Here is an 18224-nt window from a genome sequence, read left to right as displayed (position 1 = left end):
CCAGGGGAGGGACCGTGGCACCTACCCCGGGCGATGCGTAGCACACGCATGATGCGGATGATGGTGGGGTTGATGGGCAGGGCAGCGTTCATCTCAATCTCCTCCAACGTGATGCCCATGATGGACAGCAGCACAATGGCCACGTCCAGCTGGTTCCACCTGGCAGGTGGCAGGCAGGTGGACTCAGCATTAGCCACGCCTCTGGGCACCCCATCACCTCCTAGGATCATGAGGACCAGAGCTGTGGCCCTCACCTGAGGGTTACCCACCTGTCCTTGAAGAATCGCCTGAAGCCGAAAGCCACCAGCTTCAGCACAGCCTCAACTACGAAGACGATGGTGAACACGTAGTTGCAGTACTTGAGGGCTTCATCCAGGGCCTGGGGAGATGGTCCAGCTGGCAAGGAGGTGGCCTGATGCCCCCTGCTCCCAGTAGGGCCCACACTGTCCCCCCGAGTGGCCTCCAAATACTCCGGCCACCTCTGTAGCCTTGTGGAGCTCCTGCCCAGATGCCCGGCGGCTTCATCTCTAGCACAGTATACAGGTGGTGCTCAGTTAAGTGAGCCCTCCCAGCACTGTGGGACCCAGCCACCAGCTACAGCCAACCTGCCTGCCTCCCCAGTCCACCTCATTCTGGTCCTCTACCCACTGATCTGGTGCCTCCAGGACATAGCTAGTGAGTGCTAACTGTATGCACTGGCCTGTCCCAGGTGTGTGTGTGTGTGGGGGTCACTGTCTACAGGAACCCCCTACAGCCCTCTGGGGACAGCCCTCAGGGCTCAGCCATCAAAGTGTAGTAGGGTACAGGCTAGGGCCGCCTGCTTGCTTATTAGCTCTTCCTACACCTGGTGTGGCGCTGTGGGCTAATGTGTCGGACTGCAGTCATTTGAACTGCAAGGTCGGTGGTTTAAGCTCACCAGCTGCTCCTTGGAAACTCTATAGAGTCGCTACGGGCTGGAATTGACTCAATGGCACTTCACAACAACAACACACATCATACCGTCTCAGTTTTCTCTCCAAACGATGCTGTTCCCAAAGTGAAATGTTCCTGGGTGAACAGCAAATGTACCTGGCTGCTAACTGAAAGGTTTGTGGCCAAATCCAACCAGAGGTGTCTCAGAAGAAAAGCCTTTGAGATCTCAGCCTCTGAAGACCCTAGGAGTACTGTGGTCCTCTGACACACATGGACACAACGTGAGTTGGAACCGACTGCACGGCAGCTAGTCTGTGTGGATCTATCCAAAGCCGCCCACAGTCATCAAGCCTTTCCATACCGGGCTTTAGGACTGTAAACCCTCTGAGAAGACAGCCTCCTCTCTGTCCTCCTCTTGGTTGGGTCTCAACTACAGATCTTTCTGTTAGCATTGCAATGTCTAGCAAACAGAGCCACCAGGATGTCTTGTCTGGATATAGAATCCATATAACCACCCCACAGCTTGCATGTTCCTTGATGTTGGAAGCTACATCACTGGTATCTCAACACCAGAAGGGTCACCCACAGACTTTAGTGGGGTTTCTAGGTCTAGAAAGACCAGGAATAAAGGCCTGGCTACCCGCTTTAGAAAACCAGCCACTGTCAACCCTGCGGAGCACAGTGGTGCTCTGACAGACTGTGTTCTTGGTTGGTCACCGTCCTGAGATGGCCTACCACCCAATCACTGAACACGAACCCTTCCCGGTAGTGGGGGAGAGGACTGGTCTTTCTTTAATGAGATGAGGAAATGCAGATGTAACTGGAATAAAATAGGAAGGTGAATCTCTTGTCTCTCCCCTGCCTTTTTTTGGCAGCTTATGACGCCCCCGAGTTGGGAGCCGGCCTTGCTGTGGACATTCCAACAGCTTCAGCAAGCCTTTCAAGGGCTAGCCCCTCGCTGACTGGGGCTGGGGTCCTCCCTTAGTTCCGATGAGCCCCCTCCCGTGGACCTTCCCTGGGGAGGAGGCGCTGTGGGGCGGGGTCCACCTTGGGTTGGTCGTAGTGTTCCATGGACATGGTGATGACGTTGACCCCGATGATGAAGGTAATGAAGAGATCGAGGTAGTGGCTGGTGCAGAGGGAGTGAACAGTGCGGCGGGCGGGTGAGTAGTCAGCGTAGTAGGGTCGGCGCTGGGCTTCTGCGGGGAGAGGTGCCGTGAACCCTGGGATGTCCCCGTCTTAGCCTCTGGGGGCTCCGCACTGAGCCATCTCCAGCCCCGGGGGCTGGCCTGCCAAGATGGCTTTCCTGAGACTGGAGAAGGGGTTCTCGTGGAAAGACAACCCCCCTTACAGATAAGGAAGAGCTACCTGAAATGTGGTGGGAAGGGGTGTGCAAGGAGGCTGACCCACTGACTTGTCCCCTCCACCTTCAAGTCTGGGACCCTCAGGCCCCTTCTGACCAGTTGAGAGAGGGCACCATGAGGCCAGAGAGGCTGCCTGTTCACTGGGGTGTGTGGGACCTGAGCCCATCTAAAGGTGCTGCCCGAGACAGGGCAAAATGCCCCTAGCTGGGGTGGCCCTGAGCTGCGTGTCCCCCTTTGGGTGCATCTGCACTTGGCTCTGCTCCCAGTGGCCCCATCAGCACACACTAACTACTGCCACACGCTTCTGCTAGGTAAGGCCAGCCGCCATGGTGTGCCCACAGTGGGTGGGTGGGGGAGTGGGGTGGTGAGAGACCCCCGCCAGTCCAAGGATTGGAAGAGCAAGGACTGATGGGAAACAGCCCCCCACCCTGCAGCCCACACAGCAAGGCCCGAGGGCCTAGACAGACGTGCCTCAGCCTGCATGCGTCTCTAGGAGCCGAGCACGCAGCCAGGGGGTGGCAGGGGAAGCAAGCCGGGCAGCAGGGATGGGGGTGGGGAGGGCGCATGAGAGCAGGCGGGCACAGAGGGACCAGGCCCATGAGCCACAGCTGGCAGAAGCAGGCTAAGGCATGCAGGGTGGTACCTGGGTTGGGCAATGTGCCTGGAAAACAAGGAGGCCGTGAGCGGGACCCTCCCCAAAGGAAGCCCCCTGCCCCAAGTTGTGTGGGTCTGCCCTCTCTAGGGTCCTCCTCTGTCTCGGGAGAGGTCTGCAAGACCCTGGGGGAGGAGATCACATGGGGGTACAGCTGCCCCTGAGGTCTGGGTGGGGGATTCAGGCTGGGAAGGTCCCTGCCTCAAGCTTCACAGGCCTGCTCTCTCTGGAGTCCACGTCTCCTGAGGGGACCACTGGCCCCTGTGAAGGAGACCAACCATTTGGGCTGACAATGTCCCTGGATTGGGGGACTGGGGACTGGGTCAGTGCATCCAACGGGCCTGAATGGCCACTGGGAAGGGTCCCTGCCTCCGGCCACCAGGTCCCCATGTGGCACCGGGGTAGGCAGTGCAGGCAGAGCCATTCAGAGTGCCAGACTTGGAGACCAAGGGCCTGTGAGCGCGCAGGTACCGACCCGCCACCAGGAGCGTCTTACTCCGTCGCCTCCGTTCTAGGCGTCGCAGCCGCTTCTCCTCCCGCCGCCGCGCCTCCTCAGCCTCCTGGTGCTGCCGGCACTTGTGAAAGTTCTCCACCACGACGCCCACAAACATGTTGAGCACAAAGAAGCTGACGATAAGCAGGAAAGAGATGAAGTACAGCAACATCCAGGGATTGTGGTTCCGCACCGGCTGTGGGGACAAACGGGATTGGGTGCCCGCCTGGGGAGCTCCGCCCACCTGAGATGTGCACCTGGGCACAAGTCTGGGGTGTCTCCTGAAATCCCCAAGACAGAACTCTCCGGTCAAAACCAGGCACTTTGGCACTGGGACTGGGGAACCTTCTGTGGTCCCTGAGATGACCCACCATCCGAGACAGGCCCCTCAGCCAATGCTGGTCACTCTAGTGCTGGGACTAGGGAGTGTCCAGTGGTCAATGAGATAGTCCATCACAACCCCAAGAAACATAGGCCTGAACGGGACAGAGAGAAGCCTGCATAGAGCGCTGCCTGCCCACCCACCCGCCCACGGCACCTGCTGGTCGATGCCCACGGCGTCCAGCCCATCATACATGATGTTCACCCAGCCGTCCTTGGACGAAAGCACAAACAGGGACATGAGGGCCTGGAGATCAAAGCAAAAGGCAATGACTATGGCCCAAGACTGATCCCAGCTCCCAGACTGCACTATGCTTGTACCCCGGAGCTCCGAGACCTACGCCAGGGCGTCATGTGCCCGTCTCAGGATGGGAATGGCCCCTGAGTCTTCAGCTCTGGGCAGTGGGACACACTCGTCCCCACTTTACAGACAGGAAACATGAGGGTCAGAGAGAGTCCGGTGATCCAGGTTTGGGGCGGATAATGCCAGATCTCCCATCAGCCCCCATCCCAGCCAGCAGCCATGACAGCCGCAGCCCAGTACACACCTGGCCCAGGTTATCAAAGTTGTACTTGCGTCGCACCCAGCGGTAGTGGGCGGCCTGGCACTCGGCCTTGGTAGAAATATTCCTGGTGTCGGTGCCTTCACAGTAGTAGAATTTGCCCTTAAAGAGCTGACCGGGGATGGGATGGTTACTCCAAAGCCACAGCCCCCAGTCTCACCCCAAGGGGCCTCTCTCTGGCCATATACCCGCCTGAGGGACCAAAGCACCCCACCTGCACACCCAGAATGCCGAAGATGATGAAAAAGGCGCAGCAGATGAGAACAATGTTCCCGATGGGCCTGAGGGACGAGATGAGGGTCTCCACTACCAGCTTCAGACCCGGGGCGCGGCTGATGACCCTGCGGCGGGCGGGCAAAGGGGATGCTGCTGGGCAGGTGGTGGGCAGGAACCAGGGGCGTGCCACAGAGGCCAGAGGCTGTCTGCTCACCTGAGGGGTCGCAGTGTCCGAAGCAGCCGCAGCACACGCAGGACACCCAGGATCTTGGCGCCACCGGCTGAGGCCATTGCCACCACGATGTCCACCAGGGACACTAGGACCAGCAGGCCATCCAGTAGGTTCCAGCTGCTTTGCAGGTAGGCATGCTCACCAGAAACCAGGCCCAGGGCCACCACCTGCGCAATGGCCGGTGAGTGTCACTGTAGAGACCAAGGTGGGCACAAATAGCCAGTCTGCTCCCCGCCCCACAGAAGTCGTTCTAACCTTCACCATCATCTCCGTCACGAAGGTCGCCGTGAAGATGTAGTTGGACACGCTGAGGAAGACGCGTTCCTACGGGATAGGGTGGGGGAATCAGTTAGGACTAGGGAATAGGGCACAAAGGCTAGCCAGGGTGGGTGGGGCAGTGAGCAAATCCGGGCTGGGGGTGGTGCTGGGACATGGAGTGGAAGGATGGGGCAGAGCGGTGGGCGGGACTAGAGGATGGGTGGGGCGGGGCAAAGTGGAAGGATGGGGCAGAGCGGTGGGCGGGACTAGAGGATGGGTGGGGCGGAGCAAAGTGGAAGGATGGGGCAGAGCGGTGGGCGGGACTAGAGGATGGGCGGGGCGGGGCAAAGTGGAAAGATGGGGCGGGGCGGTGGGCGGGACGAACATATGGGCGGGGCCGGGCTGTGGGTGGTGCTGGGGAGCTGAGTGGAAGGATGGGACGGACCAGTGGGCGGGACGAGTTCATGGGCGGAGCCGGGGCAGTAGGCGGTGTGGAGGATAGGGTCAAGCCTGGAGCTCACAGTACTGCCAGGGTCAATGTCCGGCCGCTCCAGAGCGATCGTGATGCAATTGAGGAAGATGAAGACCAGCACCACGTGGTCAAACATCTTGTGGGCGATGACCTTCTGGCAGACGACTCGGAAGCTGGGGAGGTGGGACCAGTGGGGAGGTTGAAGCTGGGGACGGGACTCCGTGGAAGCCCTCCTTGGGGACGTCAGCCCGCACTCACCGGTTCTGCGGTGAGAAGACGTAGAGCGCCCAGGACTCGCGGCGGCGGCACCACTCGGGTTTATGGCGGCCTAGTACCGCGCGCAGTCGGAAGCAGCAGCTCTGGGGCGGGAAAGGGACGAAAACACTGGTCACTCAGCTCTGACTGCCAGGCCACTCGGCCTGCATGCCTCACCCATCTTCATTTTGGCCACGAGGGTCCCAGTCTCACCTTCCCCACCTTGTTGAAATTTGCTGGGGTCAGGTGGGTGGGTGGACACTGGTGGGGCACCACTTAACCCCTTTTAGCAGGTGGATGCCTGACCCAGCTGCCGGAGGGCAGGATCAGCAATCCCTCTCCTAGACAAGGAGACATCTCCCCCATCCCACCAAGTGACTGAGCCCAGGACTGAGGCCAGGCTCCTGAACCTTGGGGTACCACTCTGGGACTGTTCACACTCCAGGGCACTGTGGGGTCATCTGAAGGTGAACACCAGCTGCAAGCGTGTTCCTATGGTGCTGTGTACATTCTGGAACTATGTGTAGGGTTAGGCCTATGTCCATCCTATCTGTAGGGTCAGGCGGAGCCTATCTTCACTCTTGGCTTGTCCAGCTTTCTCTTTGAGTCCCCCCAGACTGGAGGGGGTGACTGGGGATCATGGTGTGGACACGGGTGTGTGTGTGTGTGTGTGTCTAAGAGTAGGCGCTCACTGCCCACTCACATCTTCCACGTCGTCCTCAAACTCGGCAGGGTCCTCTTTGTGGCTGTCAATACGCAGGAAAAACTCATTGGGCAGGGCCATTGTCTGCCCATTGCAGTCCTGGAACTTGGTGGGCAGGAGGGCGACTGGTCTCGGGGGCTGGAGGTCCAGAGTGCTACGGTGGTCTAGGGACTCGGCGCGCTGCGGTGGGGTGGTACAGCTTCCGGGGGAGGTCCCTGTGCCAGACCTGCTGTCCTCAGCCTCATCATCCGTGCTGCCCCGGCCCTCGCCTGACAGCAGAGACTCACGTTCACCACACTGGCTCCGGCGTTTGAGGCTGGGTGCGCGGCCCAGGCTGTTCCAGCTGGAGCGTCGGCTGTTCCAGGTGCCGTTGGGACCCCAGTGGGCGCAGGGCGAGCTGCGAAGGCTAGACTGCAGGGGAGGGTCAGGGTGAGCTGGCATCCAAAGCAGGCCTGGGGTGTCTGCCCAGATGTGCTCCTCCAACAGCCTGATGCATCTCTATAATGCCAACAGCTGGTCTTTACAAGGACCCCTAGTATCAAAGTAGTTCAGCTTTTGCTGCTGACTGAGAAATTGGCAGTTTGAACCCACCAGCTGCTCTTGGGGAGAAAGATGTGGCATTCTGCTTCCCTAAAAATTACAGCCTCAGAAGCCCTTCAGGGTCACGGTGAGTCGGAATCAGTGGGTTTGGCTTTTTTTTTTTTTTTTTGCTGTTCAGATGGAACAAGGGCTACCACGTGGTTTACAACCAGGAAAAGTGTGCACCAAAGTTGTATCTTTTCATCACACTTATTCAATCTGCATGTTGTTGTTGTTGTTGTTAAGTATTTAATCTGCATACTGAATAAATAATTCAAGAAACTGGACTCAAGATTGGAGGCAGACTCATTAACAGCTTGTGATATGCATATAGCACCACCTTGCCTGCTGGAAGTGAAGAGGGGACAGTGCACAGACTGCAACAAACACCATGGCAGGCACGGAAACTGTCCCCGTGCAATCATCCGATGCCTGTCTTTTAGAGAACTTTACCATCCTATCAGCTTGAAATCTTAAGTCAAGTTCAGTCTTACTTATTCCTGACGGCAGGACATGGAAAATGGCAAGGACACTTCCTTCCCTTGCTTTTTCTGATGAAAACTGGACTCCGATGTTCTCAGAGTCATTGCTTTTGGTCTCTTCTCTTTCTGCCCTGAGCAGGGCAGTCCTGAACCTCCTGCAGAAACAATGCCTGAGCCCACAATGCTACCTGGGGAGCCACACACACCGTGGACATGCCCTGTCTCTGGCCACCAGCATCCAGCCCTCCCAGTAGTCCTGCTCGCCTCAGACAGAATCGTGTTTCAGAGGGGGGAATGGCCAGGCAGGCCTTAGAGGAGTGAGCAGGAAGAATGCCCAAAGCCACAGCGTGGACTGATTCCAACCCAACACCCTGTAGGGTTGACGAGATGCTCCATCGCATTTCCAAGACTGTCTTTACCGAGCACCAAGTGGCTAGTGGAATTGAACTGCCCATCTTTTGCTTAGCAGCCCCATGCTTAACCCACTGCACCACCAGGGCTCCTTGGAAGAATGACATTCTCCAAAGGGTGTGGTGGTGGTGGTGTGCCGTGGAGTCGGTTTCGACTCATAGCGACCCTGTACTGGGTTTACGGGAGCAGAAGGATGGGAAATGGAGTCCGGCTGGCCTCCTTGGGGCTGCTTTGCCCCATCTCTTGGGCTCTTCGCAGACACCTACTGCCAGCTAGTCGGTTCATACTCATCGTCACCTTGAATAGGGTTTCCAAGGCTATAAATCTTGGCAGGAGCACACAGCCTCATCTTCTTCCCAAGGAACAGCTAGATTTAAACTGGTGAGCTTGTGGGTTAGCCGTCCAGTGCCACCCTACAGTGCTACTCGCTCAACTCAGTGCCCACATAGACCCACCAAAACAGCAAGAAACACATTTCTCGGTCCCTTGTCGACTACCGTGCGCCCCTGGGCAGCGAGGTAGCTAGGAGACAAGGCTATAAGCAGATAAGCCCTCCGGGAGAGGACAAGATTCCGAAGTCTGCCTTGGCCCACGGGGTCCCTCAGCTATGAAAATACGCACGTTAACTTGCTGAAGGCTTTCTCAGAGCTGGCAATGGAAAATGCCAGCCTTCATAAACCGATTGGTGCCTCCTTCGAGTGACACACTCAGGGCATGTGTCTCTCCTGCCATCCCGGAGCTACGTCTCTATGGTCCTGCTCTGCATGCCGCCATTGTGGTTAGCCACCATCCACTGATGGACATTTGGGCTGCTTCCACATTGTGACTATTGTGCATCACGCCACAGGGGACACTGGAGTGCACACTCCTGTGCGCCCCTGCTTTCAGGTATCGAGGAGAAGAATGGAGCCTAGGCGTGGGATTGCTGTACCACACGATAAAGAAGACCTAGTGGTGCTGTGGGTTAAGTGTAAGGGAGGAGTTCAAACCCACCAGCTGCTCCTTGGCAGCCAGATGGGGCTGTCTGCTCCTGTAAAACTTAGGGGCAGTTCTCCTCTGTCTTATCTAGAGTCAGTCAGCATCGCCTTGATGGCAGTGGTTTTATGGTAATTCTATGTTTAACTTTCTGAGGAACCACCAAACTGCTTCTCCCAGCAGCTGCACCATTGTCCAAGTTCAGAACCACGAGGGATCTGATTTCTCCCCATCCTAACCACTTGTCATGAGTTGACCTCACCTTGTAGCAGCCCCATGTGTGTCAGATAGAACTATGCTCTACGGGGTTTTCCGTGGCTGTTTGGTCAAGAGACTGCCAGGCACCTGGCACCTCCCCAGGTGGACTTCACCTTCCAACCTCGCAGGCAGCAGCTGAGTGAGTTAACTGTGACTTCAGATAGCCATATAGCAGTTCCAGTTGGTGTCACCCTCATGACTAATGGGGTTTATAATGAAGTCACATGTGGATGACCTGTGACTCACCTGTCATCCGGTCACCCCTCCGTACCACAATCGTCCTGGGTCTCCCTCTGATACTGTGCTCAGCCAGCTCTGACCCTTCACGTGGAAGATAAACTTCCTGTGTGTTCTGGATCCTTCTAGAGGCTCCGCAGGGCCTGCTCACACTGCCCCCTGTCTAGGCTCATGGCATCCGATATGGAAAACAAAGTCCTCACCTTCTGGGACTTTGAGGGGGGCTAGGGTGAGGCTGGGGTCCCGAAGGGTGTGAAGAGGGATGAGAGTGGGAGCTGGGATCCCTACCAGAGACTTTTGGTCTCCCAGCTGGGGGTCCACAGAGCCGCTGCTGCTGCGCCGAGATTCCAGCAGCCCAGGGGCCGAGTCCAGGTGGGGGGACCCCTTGGGAGTGGGCATAGGGGTGGCCGCTGTACGCATGATGAGGGGAGGGGGCAGGCTGCCCCGGCCCTCCAGGTGCCCGTTGGGGGTCATCGCCAGCGAATACATCTTCAACTCTGGGAGGAGGAGGAAGGAATTGGAACAGCCCTGCCTGAGGTGCCCACCCTGGAGCCCCCACTGCTGGCGCACCTGCTGCCCTCAGGCCTCTGAGCTTGTCCAGGTCCTCGTCCAACTGTGCTGACGTCTTGTCTTCTTCTGTGTCAGACCTGCTGGCGTCGCCCTGGCCCAGAGCAGAAGAGCATCAGGTGAGCACCATGGTCAGACCGGCAGACGCCCACATGGGTGGGTGACATGCATGCCCAGAGCAGGGGTGAGCTCACCAAGGAAACTTGCCTCTCCCTGGCTGGTTTGTGCAGGACTCCTGACCAAGTGTGAGAGCTCCCAGGCCCTCACCAACATCTCAACCTCCCTACCCCACACTCCAGCCCCTCACCTCCACCTGGACCCTTCACGTGTACCTCACCTCTGCCTAGAGATTCTCCCCGCCCCTCTAGCTCCCCCTTCCCAGAAGCCCCTCACCTCTGCCTGGAAACCCTCCACCAGAATGGCCACCAGCAAGTTGAAGAGCACGTAGTTGCCAAAGGTCATCAGGGCCACGAAGTAGAGGGCGGCCCAAGAGGAAGTGGACGCCATGCCATTGTAGAGGACCACATTCCAGTCTTCCTGCGTGAGGATCTGGGGGGCAGAGCAGCACATAGGGGCTCTGAGCACACGGCACACTCTCTTCTCCACCCCGCTGGGCAGTGGTACCTCACCTGGAACACGGTGACTATGGCCCAGAGCAGGGAGTCAAAGTTCTTCCTGTCGGGGATGGTGTCCCCTGTGTCAGTCTTCAGACTGAACTTACAGCCAAAAAGGTGCATACCTAGGATGCTGGAGGGCATGGGGCTGTGAGGAGCAGGGGGCAGGCCAGCAGGAGGGGGTGGGGCCGGAGAGGAAGTCCAGGCCAGGAGCTGCCTGGGCCCACCCACCTGTCCCCCCACCTGAAAATGAAGATGAAGAGCATGAGCAGCATGCAGAAGGTGGCCACGTTGTCCATGGTCTTCATGAGCACCACGAGTTGCCGCCGCAGCGCTGGCATAAAGCGCACCAGCTTCAGCACCCGCAGCAGCCGGAAGGTCCGCAGCACTGACAGACCACCGTCTGCCTGCCCGATGATCTCCCAGACACTGCGGGTGAGGGGTGTAGAAGTACAGGTCACGTCCATGCTGACCCCAGGCCTCCCTCATCCCAGGAGCAGGAACTCCAGGAGCCCCATGTGACTCTGCTCAGCCCTACAATCAAGCAGCAGGTCTGGCTGCATCAAGGTATCGAGGGGATACCCTGGGGAAGTTGAACCGAGGGCTTTTCCCCGTCCTGTGCCTTTCACATCCTCGCAGACTCTTCTGTCCAGCCTAGCCTGCTGCCCGCTAGGGCAGTGTCCTGGATTGAATAGTGTCCCCCAGATCTTTGCCAGTTGAGGTGGGTCATGATTCTCAGTGGTGTAATGATGTCATGGGACAATTGTGTCATAATTTCCCATGATGTCATCAGATAGGATAAACCCGTAAGAGAACTAAAAGTAGAATGTTGTTGTGTAATGTGTTTGGCATCGGTTCCAACTCATAGCAGCTCTGTATAGGGTGGGTTTGCAAGGGCTTAGCCTACACCGCCACACTGAGACCCCCCCACTCCCCTTAATCCCACTGAGAGCCTGAGCGGATGTAAGGGAGCTTCCCAGACGTGTGGCCTGCAACACCTATTATCTCCCGGGAGATGAGCAGGACGGGAGCATCCAGCCTTCAGCCCTAAGCTGAGAACAGCTCCACTGAAATTCTAGAGATGTCCATCTAAAAAGATAGCTGACCTGTGTTTTCCCGATGGGTCCCAGGGAGGACGGGAACTCCTGTCTACAACCCCACATCTACCTCCTCTGCTCGTGGACAGGCCTCCCAGGGTGCCAGCCAACCTGATGACCACAATGACCCCATCGAAGATGTTATACGGGTTTCGGATGTAGCCCAGCGGCCCGCAGGCCAGCAACTTCAGCAGCATCTCCAAGGCGAAAAGGCTGGTGAAGACCACGTTGCTGATCTCCAGAGCACTGGTCAGCTCGTCGGGCTGTAGGTGTGCAGGGGACACGGTCAGGGCCCCGCATATCCTGCCTGACTCAGGCTGAGGACAGTCCCTGTGAGTCCCTCCCGGGCCTCTCCCGCTGCCTGGAGCATGTGTCTGGGCAGGAGTTGGGCTAGGCAGAGCCACACCCACAGGGTGCTTGCTCACAGGCTAGGGTGGCCTCTGAATTTCCTCACCACGGTGCCCCACATGGGGAGAGCCCATAAGTGTTTGTTGAATGAGTGATTAAAAAACCCATGTGTAGCACTTTGCTGCACCCCACCAGGGTTCCGTGAGAAGTTCAAGCCTAGAGAAGGACACAGGATGACCCGCCCCTGGGGTCACCATAGTAGCACCGAGCCGCCTGCACTGCCTACCTGTTCGTGGTACTCGACGCCCATGCTCAGTGTGTTGACCAGGATGGCCACCATGATGCCGCGGTTGAAGTACTTGCTGTCCACAATATGTCGCAGCTTGCCACTGAACGCAGCCCAAAGACGGCCTGGCCCACCCAGCTTGCCCGCTGCCTGCCCGTGTGCCCGCTGCTGCGGTGAGCCACCTTCCTGGCCTGGTGTTTCAGTGGTAGGTGTCTGCAGGGGGTCTCGGCGGTCACTACGTCGCACGTCTTGTGTGAACTCGTAGACGCCGTTGCTGTCTGAGTCTCCGCTCTCAGAACCGCTGAGCTCCAGCTCGGGGTTGTTGAAGGCACTGGTGCAGTAGGGGCAGCTCTTGAGCTCACAGGTCAGCGTGCCTGCCCGGGGGCTGGGCAGTGGGCAGGGCACGCTCAGACCCGACAGGCGGTTGGGGGTCCGGCCCAGGCCTGTGGGGAGTCACACACTCAGGGGTGCTCGCCTGGGCACCCCAGGAACCCACTTCCCTCCCCCCACATTGTGAGCAGAAATAGGATCTTTGGGGATGGCATCAGTTCCCATGGGGACAGACTGGAGACTGCATCAGTGAGTGGTGCCCTTGTAGAGAGAAGAGACACAGAGACGTGGGGCCTGCGTGCGGTTTTGGCTGTTTGGTTTTCTTTTCCTATTTTTTTTTCCAGATTTGGGATCTTGGATCTACAGGGCAAGCTGTGTCTCCCTGAGCTGCCAGCTACTCCGGGCTGTACAACGTATGGACAGCAGCCCTTGGGGAGAAAAGAGATCCTCCCTTCCTGCCCTATCAGAGCCCGGCTTTCTCAACTAAACCCCCTTATTACACAAGAGGGTTTAGCTGTACCCATTTCTCAGAAGAGGAAACTGGTGCACCTGAGGATGCCATCACCCAGCCAGGATGACACTCCCCCTTTCCCCCCTGCAGGGCAAGGTGGGGCAAGGTCCTCACCATGCTCCCCGACCAAGTGCTGGATCTTCTCATAGGGATCAGGGACACCCAGGCCCGTGGGGCTGTGCACCCCGCTGCCCAGCAGCCCCTTGGGCCCCGGGTTGGTGCTGCCCTTGTTGCTGTCCACGGAGGGCAGGATGGTGGGATAGTTCATGGCTCCCAGACCCGCAGCCAACTTGAGGCCAGCAGCAGCAGTGGCCGCGGCGTGGGTTGCCTGGGCCCGCTCCTGCGGCCCCTCCACGTGGCAGTCGGCGTGGTAGACACTGTGCACGGCGTCGGGCGGCCCGGGAGCGGGCGTGGGTGGGGGCGGGGCGCTGACACTGGCACGCACGAGCCTACAGTCACGGTTGCCTGGCCGGCGTGGGCTGGTGTGGCTGAAGTGGTAGTGGTGGTGGTGGTGGTGGTGATGGTGATAGACCAGGTGGTGGATGGAGGCCATGCGCCGGCCAGTCCGACCCCGCCGCCGGCCAGAATCCTGGCCGGGGACTGCTGCATCGGGGTCCACGTGCTGACGCCAGCGGCTCTGCCAGCGAGTGTAGAGGCGCAGGCCACGCCTCCGGACCTTGCGCACCACGTGGCCCACATACTTGAGCAGCTCTTCATAACAGCTTCCAGGCTCTGAGAAGCTGGCTAGTGTACTGTCATTGCTGAGGTAACGGGCCCGCTGCTCTCGCATCAGCTGGTTCTCCCGCTGCTTGGTCTCCGAGAACTGGGTGGCGATCACCACCAGGCACAGGTTGATCATGAAGAAGGAGCCCACCTGTGGGGGGCAACGGGCCCATGGATGAGTAGGGTCCTTGGCGAAGACCGCCCCTGCACCCTACCAGCACCACTCTGTTGGGGCACCCCAAAAGTCACCTGAGGTCTCTGCTGCCCCTGTGCCGCCCACCCCATGGCCCGGCCACACCACGGGGCCCATGAGGGACCAAGCAGCTGAGGACACGCGGAGCCCCTGCACTCACAATGATGAGCAGAATGAAGTAGATGAAGTTATAGAAGGAGTGGGCGTCCATGACGTAGTACATGATGTCCACCCAGCCCTCCAGTGTGATTACCTGGGGAGGCAGCAAAAACCCCTGAGCAGCCAGGCTGTGTGCCCCTCCTCCCCCACCAGCAACGACCCCACCCCCAGAGACCCCAATTTCCAGCTCAGAACCAGGAGCGCATACCCACCTGGAAGATGGCAATCCAGGCGTAGCCGATGTTGTCGAAGTTGATGGCGCCGTTGTGGGGGTTGGCGCCCCCAGAGCGACACACATTGTAATACTGGTTCCAGTTGATGCAGCCGTTGCGGCTGACTGGCTCCGAGCCTTCAGCCTCCCATGCCAGCGTGCACTCACGGCGTAGCTCTCGGCGGCTGGGAATGTGGGAACACTTCTGCATCCCGTTGTCCCGGTGCGAAGAGCAGATGAAAGGGTTTTCCTCGCCCTCCTCTGGCTGGTAGTATGGCCGCAGGAAGCTCAAGTTGTCATTCCTGTGGGTGACCAAGGTCAGGGTGCACAGGTGTGGGTGTGCAGGGGAGGTCCTGTCCCCTGTTGCCCTCCTTCCCTTCTATCAGGATCAGGGCTGTGCCTGACGAGAGTAGATGGGACAGGAAGGCAGCGCCCCTCTGGACTTGGATCTGCTCACCTGTGTGGCCTCAGGCACTGACTTCACCTGTGCATCCCACGGCTTTACCTGTGAAATGGGCCCACCCACTTGGGGACTAACCTCCAATCAACCCAGTGAGTGAGACAATTTGGTGACTTGTCCAAGGGCGTATGAAAAATTCACAAAACAGACCTTGTGCCCTGGAGCCCTGCACTTCCTTCTGAGCCCCTCCCACACTGCATTTCTCCACTTGCAGGGCTCCCTTTCCAAGCTCAGTGACATGCTTGGGGAATCCAGAGCCCCCTCTCCATGGCCTGGCCCACCCACGGGATCCCCCTCCCTCTACTCAGCTACATCTGATCATGAGTTTCCCACCTACTATGACCGGTTCTATGCTCCCTGAGATTCAGTGCACCCCAGTGCTACTGGGATCATCTCTTTGGTTCTGGGCTGTCCCCCACATTCCCTGAGCAGTTGTGCAAGTGAAAGGGCCCCAACCTGCCTCAACCTCCCCATCCTCCATAGTGCCAGTCTTGGCAAGGGCAGCCCCCAAATCCTGCATTCCCAGGAAGAGATAGAAACAGACAGAAATAGAATCAGAAACCAACTGTGATAAAAGGAAAATAGAGAAAAAGACACCGAAGTCTGTATTTACACAGAAAGAGGGGGGACACTATCAGAATCACTGCACAAATTATATGGAAATTGTAAACAAATGTAATTTGCCGAGAAAACTTTGAAAATAATAAAAGACTTTTTCTAAAAAGAAGAGACACAGATCAACAAAAATACGAGACAGTACGAGAAAAACATGTATAAAAAGACAGGGACCCCAAAACTTGGACTCTGGAGACTATTCCAGGAGAGGCTGAGCCTGATGGGGGGGTGGAGCCAGCCAATTAAGGGCGCAGCTCGTATGGGCGTGCCTTCCAGGTGGGTGGGGCCTTTCGGTGAGCTGGGTTTTCTGGTTGGGTAGGTTTGTCTGGAGTGGGCGTGGCCACCAGTGCGTGGGACCAATGCTCTGGATGGGCGTGGCCTCAGGGAGGTCGGGTGGGAGGGGCCTAGGCACCTAGCTAAGGCGCTGTCCAGGAAGCAGCGGTTACGCAGCAGGCCCGCCCAGAGCTGCACACCAACGATGCCGAAGATGAAGAAGACGAAGAAGCAGAGGAGAAGGACGTTCCCCAGCATGGGCAGTGTATCCAGCAGCAGAGTGACCAGAATGCGCATGCCTAGAGGAGGATGAGGGTCAGGTTAAAGTGCCTGGATGCCCCACTCAAAGTGGGTCCCGATGCCCACTGAGGGCCAGATGGGGTGCGGGGTCTGTGATTTTTGCTGCCTTCACACACACCCCCATCTGGCTCCCCAGGGCTGTCGGTGATGGAGTTGGGGTCACTTACTAGGCACGCGGTTGATGGCGCGGAGCGGCCGCAGCACGCGCACCGTTCGGATGGCTGAGAGACTCACGTTGTGCCCATCCAGAGAGTACTCCATCATACTAGGGGGAGTGTGGGGGAAAGGGAGCGAGACCATCTGACCTCAGCTCCCCTTGGCTGCAACTCCAGTTCCCAGATGGATGGATGGACACCCCCTCCCCCCACTCTCTGCCCAGCCCAGAATGTTCCTCCATGAGGCACTAGCCAGCAAGGTTGCTAAGGGAAGAGAACAAGTACCCCGAGTGAGACTGGGGGTCTTAACTCACACCACAAGGCACGTGTTGTGTGCCTTGCCTCTGGGAGGCGTGTCCTCCCTCTGGTGATGAGCAATCCCTCATCAGGGGCATGCCCTGCCCCTCTGGGAGCATACCCCGCCATGACTATGAAGAAATCCAGCCGGTTCCACGTGTCGCCCAGATAGCACTTCTGTCCAAACAGGCCCAGGGCTATCATCTTAATGATCATCTCCACAGCGAAGAAGGCGAAGATGAAGTCATCAAAGGCCTGGGGGGAGACGGTGAGAACTTCAGAGCCTGTGAGCTACGCCCCCAGGGCTGTCTCTCCGCGTCAGAAAAACACATGGCGGGAATGGAGAAGCGGCCCAACCCTCCTGGCTGCACCTTTCCCACCTCCAGGTCCACGCCGCCTTCCCAGTGTCCACCCCACCTCAGATCTCTTCCCCAGTCCCGCTGCTTGCCCCACTTCGACACACCTCGAGGATGTTGCAGCGCTCTGAGCGGCACTGGACGTCCTCACAGGGCCGGAACATGCCAAGGGTCACGCAATTGAGCAGGATGACCAACATACTGACGTGCTCGAACCACGTGCAGGCGGGCGATGAGTTAAGGATCCACAGGGAGAGGAGAATAGAACCCAGGACCTGTGTCCAGCAACCCCCCCACACGTCCATGAGCTGGTCTCCCTCCAGGCAGGGGCCCTCCTGACAGCCCCGAAAGTCCAGCATGCCCCTGACCCCAGCACAGGGCACCACCCGTCAAGGCCCTCGACCTGCTTGTGGTACCATGAGGAGACCTTGGGCCTGATCCTGGCACTGATTGATCCAGGAGCATCCTCTGGTATACAGGGGTAAACTGAGACACAGAGTGAACCTTGCATGGGTGGGCGCTAATGCCAGCTGCTGCCCCTCACCAGATTCCCTATTCGCCCCCTCCTTCCAGGGGGTACACCCACATCTTCTAAATGCACCTCATGCTCTCACAGACCCTGGTGCGTTATTAGCAGCAGCCACCATCCAATCTCCAAGCCAGGGCAGGAATGCAAACCAAAAATGTGCTGACGCCTTCTCCACAGCTCTGCGGTCATCTGCCCCCCAGCCCCCTCCTGCCCAAGGTGAACTTCAAAAAGGACAGCTCTGGTAACAGAGGACACAGCATGGGCTGGACTCCTTGGGGTCCAAGCATGGGTAGGAAGGCCAGGCGGGTCAGCTAGAGAGAGAGCAGGGTGTAGCAGAGGGGCTTGGGAAGGGGGAGGGGCTCACACTTTAAACTGACATCCAGCAATAAAACAGAAATGTGTAAGTGTGTGCCCATGTGTCTGTGCATCCACCTACACCCATATCCCCAAAGTGCCGTCAGGCCTCCTTACCCGCACTGGTGGTGTTGTTAGGTGCCATGGAGTCGGTACTGACTCATAGTGACCCTATGCACAACAGAACAAAACACTCCTCGATCGTGGGCCAATCTCACTATCATTGCCACGCTTGAGCCCACTGATGCTGCCACTTTGCCAGTCCATCTTGCTAGGGGTCTTCTTCTTTTTCTCTGACCCTCCACCTTACCAAACATGATGTCCTTCTCCAGTGACTGGTCCCTCCTGACAATATGTCTGAAGTATGAGAGACGAAGCTTAGCCATCCTGGCCTCCAAGGAGC

General features: G+C 58.1%; 1 protein-coding gene across 1 annotated transcript in view; it reads right to left on the bottom strand.

Moving 5' to 3' along the window:
• CACNA1H (calcium channel, voltage-dependent, T type, alpha 1H subunit) overlaps positions 1 to 18224 on the bottom strand; it is a 52907-nt gene that overhangs the window by 4784 nt on the left and 29899 nt on the right. Inside the window, exons 2-28 of the mRNA XM_006873850.1 lie at positions 17046 to 17157; positions 16704 to 16837; positions 16298 to 16395; positions 15970 to 16129; positions 14484 to 14784; positions 14273 to 14365; positions 13311 to 14070; positions 12356 to 12798; positions 11833 to 11984; positions 10868 to 11053; positions 10640 to 10757; positions 10404 to 10559; positions 10014 to 10104; positions 9732 to 9940; positions 6502 to 6912; positions 5802 to 5902; positions 5593 to 5716; positions 5069 to 5137; positions 4796 to 4980; positions 4580 to 4706; positions 4351 to 4476; positions 3960 to 4049; positions 3425 to 3617; positions 2920 to 2937; positions 1960 to 2111; positions 270 to 379; positions 26 to 159 (exon numbers count right to left, since the gene is read on the bottom strand). Of these exons, the coding sequence (XP_006873912.1) occupies positions 26 to 159; positions 270 to 379; positions 1960 to 2111; positions 2920 to 2937; positions 3425 to 3617; positions 3960 to 4049; positions 4351 to 4476; positions 4580 to 4706; positions 4796 to 4980; positions 5069 to 5137; positions 5593 to 5716; positions 5802 to 5902; positions 6502 to 6912; positions 9732 to 9940; positions 10014 to 10104; positions 10404 to 10559; positions 10640 to 10757; positions 10868 to 11053; positions 11833 to 11984; positions 12356 to 12798; positions 13311 to 14070; positions 14273 to 14365; positions 14484 to 14784; positions 15970 to 16129; positions 16298 to 16395; positions 16704 to 16837; positions 17046 to 17157 (4853 nt within the window). The remainder of the gene's footprint in view (positions 1 to 25; positions 160 to 269; positions 380 to 1959; positions 2112 to 2919; positions 2938 to 3424; positions 3618 to 3959; positions 4050 to 4350; positions 4477 to 4579; positions 4707 to 4795; positions 4981 to 5068; positions 5138 to 5592; positions 5717 to 5801; positions 5903 to 6501; positions 6913 to 9731; positions 9941 to 10013; positions 10105 to 10403; positions 10560 to 10639; positions 10758 to 10867; positions 11054 to 11832; positions 11985 to 12355; positions 12799 to 13310; positions 14071 to 14272; positions 14366 to 14483; positions 14785 to 15969; positions 16130 to 16297; positions 16396 to 16703; positions 16838 to 17045; positions 17158 to 18224) is intronic.

Source organism: Chrysochloris asiatica, unplaced genomic scaffold (genome assembly GCF_000296735.1).
Source record: "Chrysochloris asiatica unplaced genomic scaffold, ChrAsi1.0 scaffold00257, whole genome shotgun sequence".
Classification (NCBI taxonomy): domain Eukaryota; kingdom Metazoa; phylum Chordata; class Mammalia; order Afrosoricida; family Chrysochloridae; genus Chrysochloris; species Chrysochloris asiatica.
This window is presented reverse-complemented; position numbering and strand designations above follow the sequence as displayed.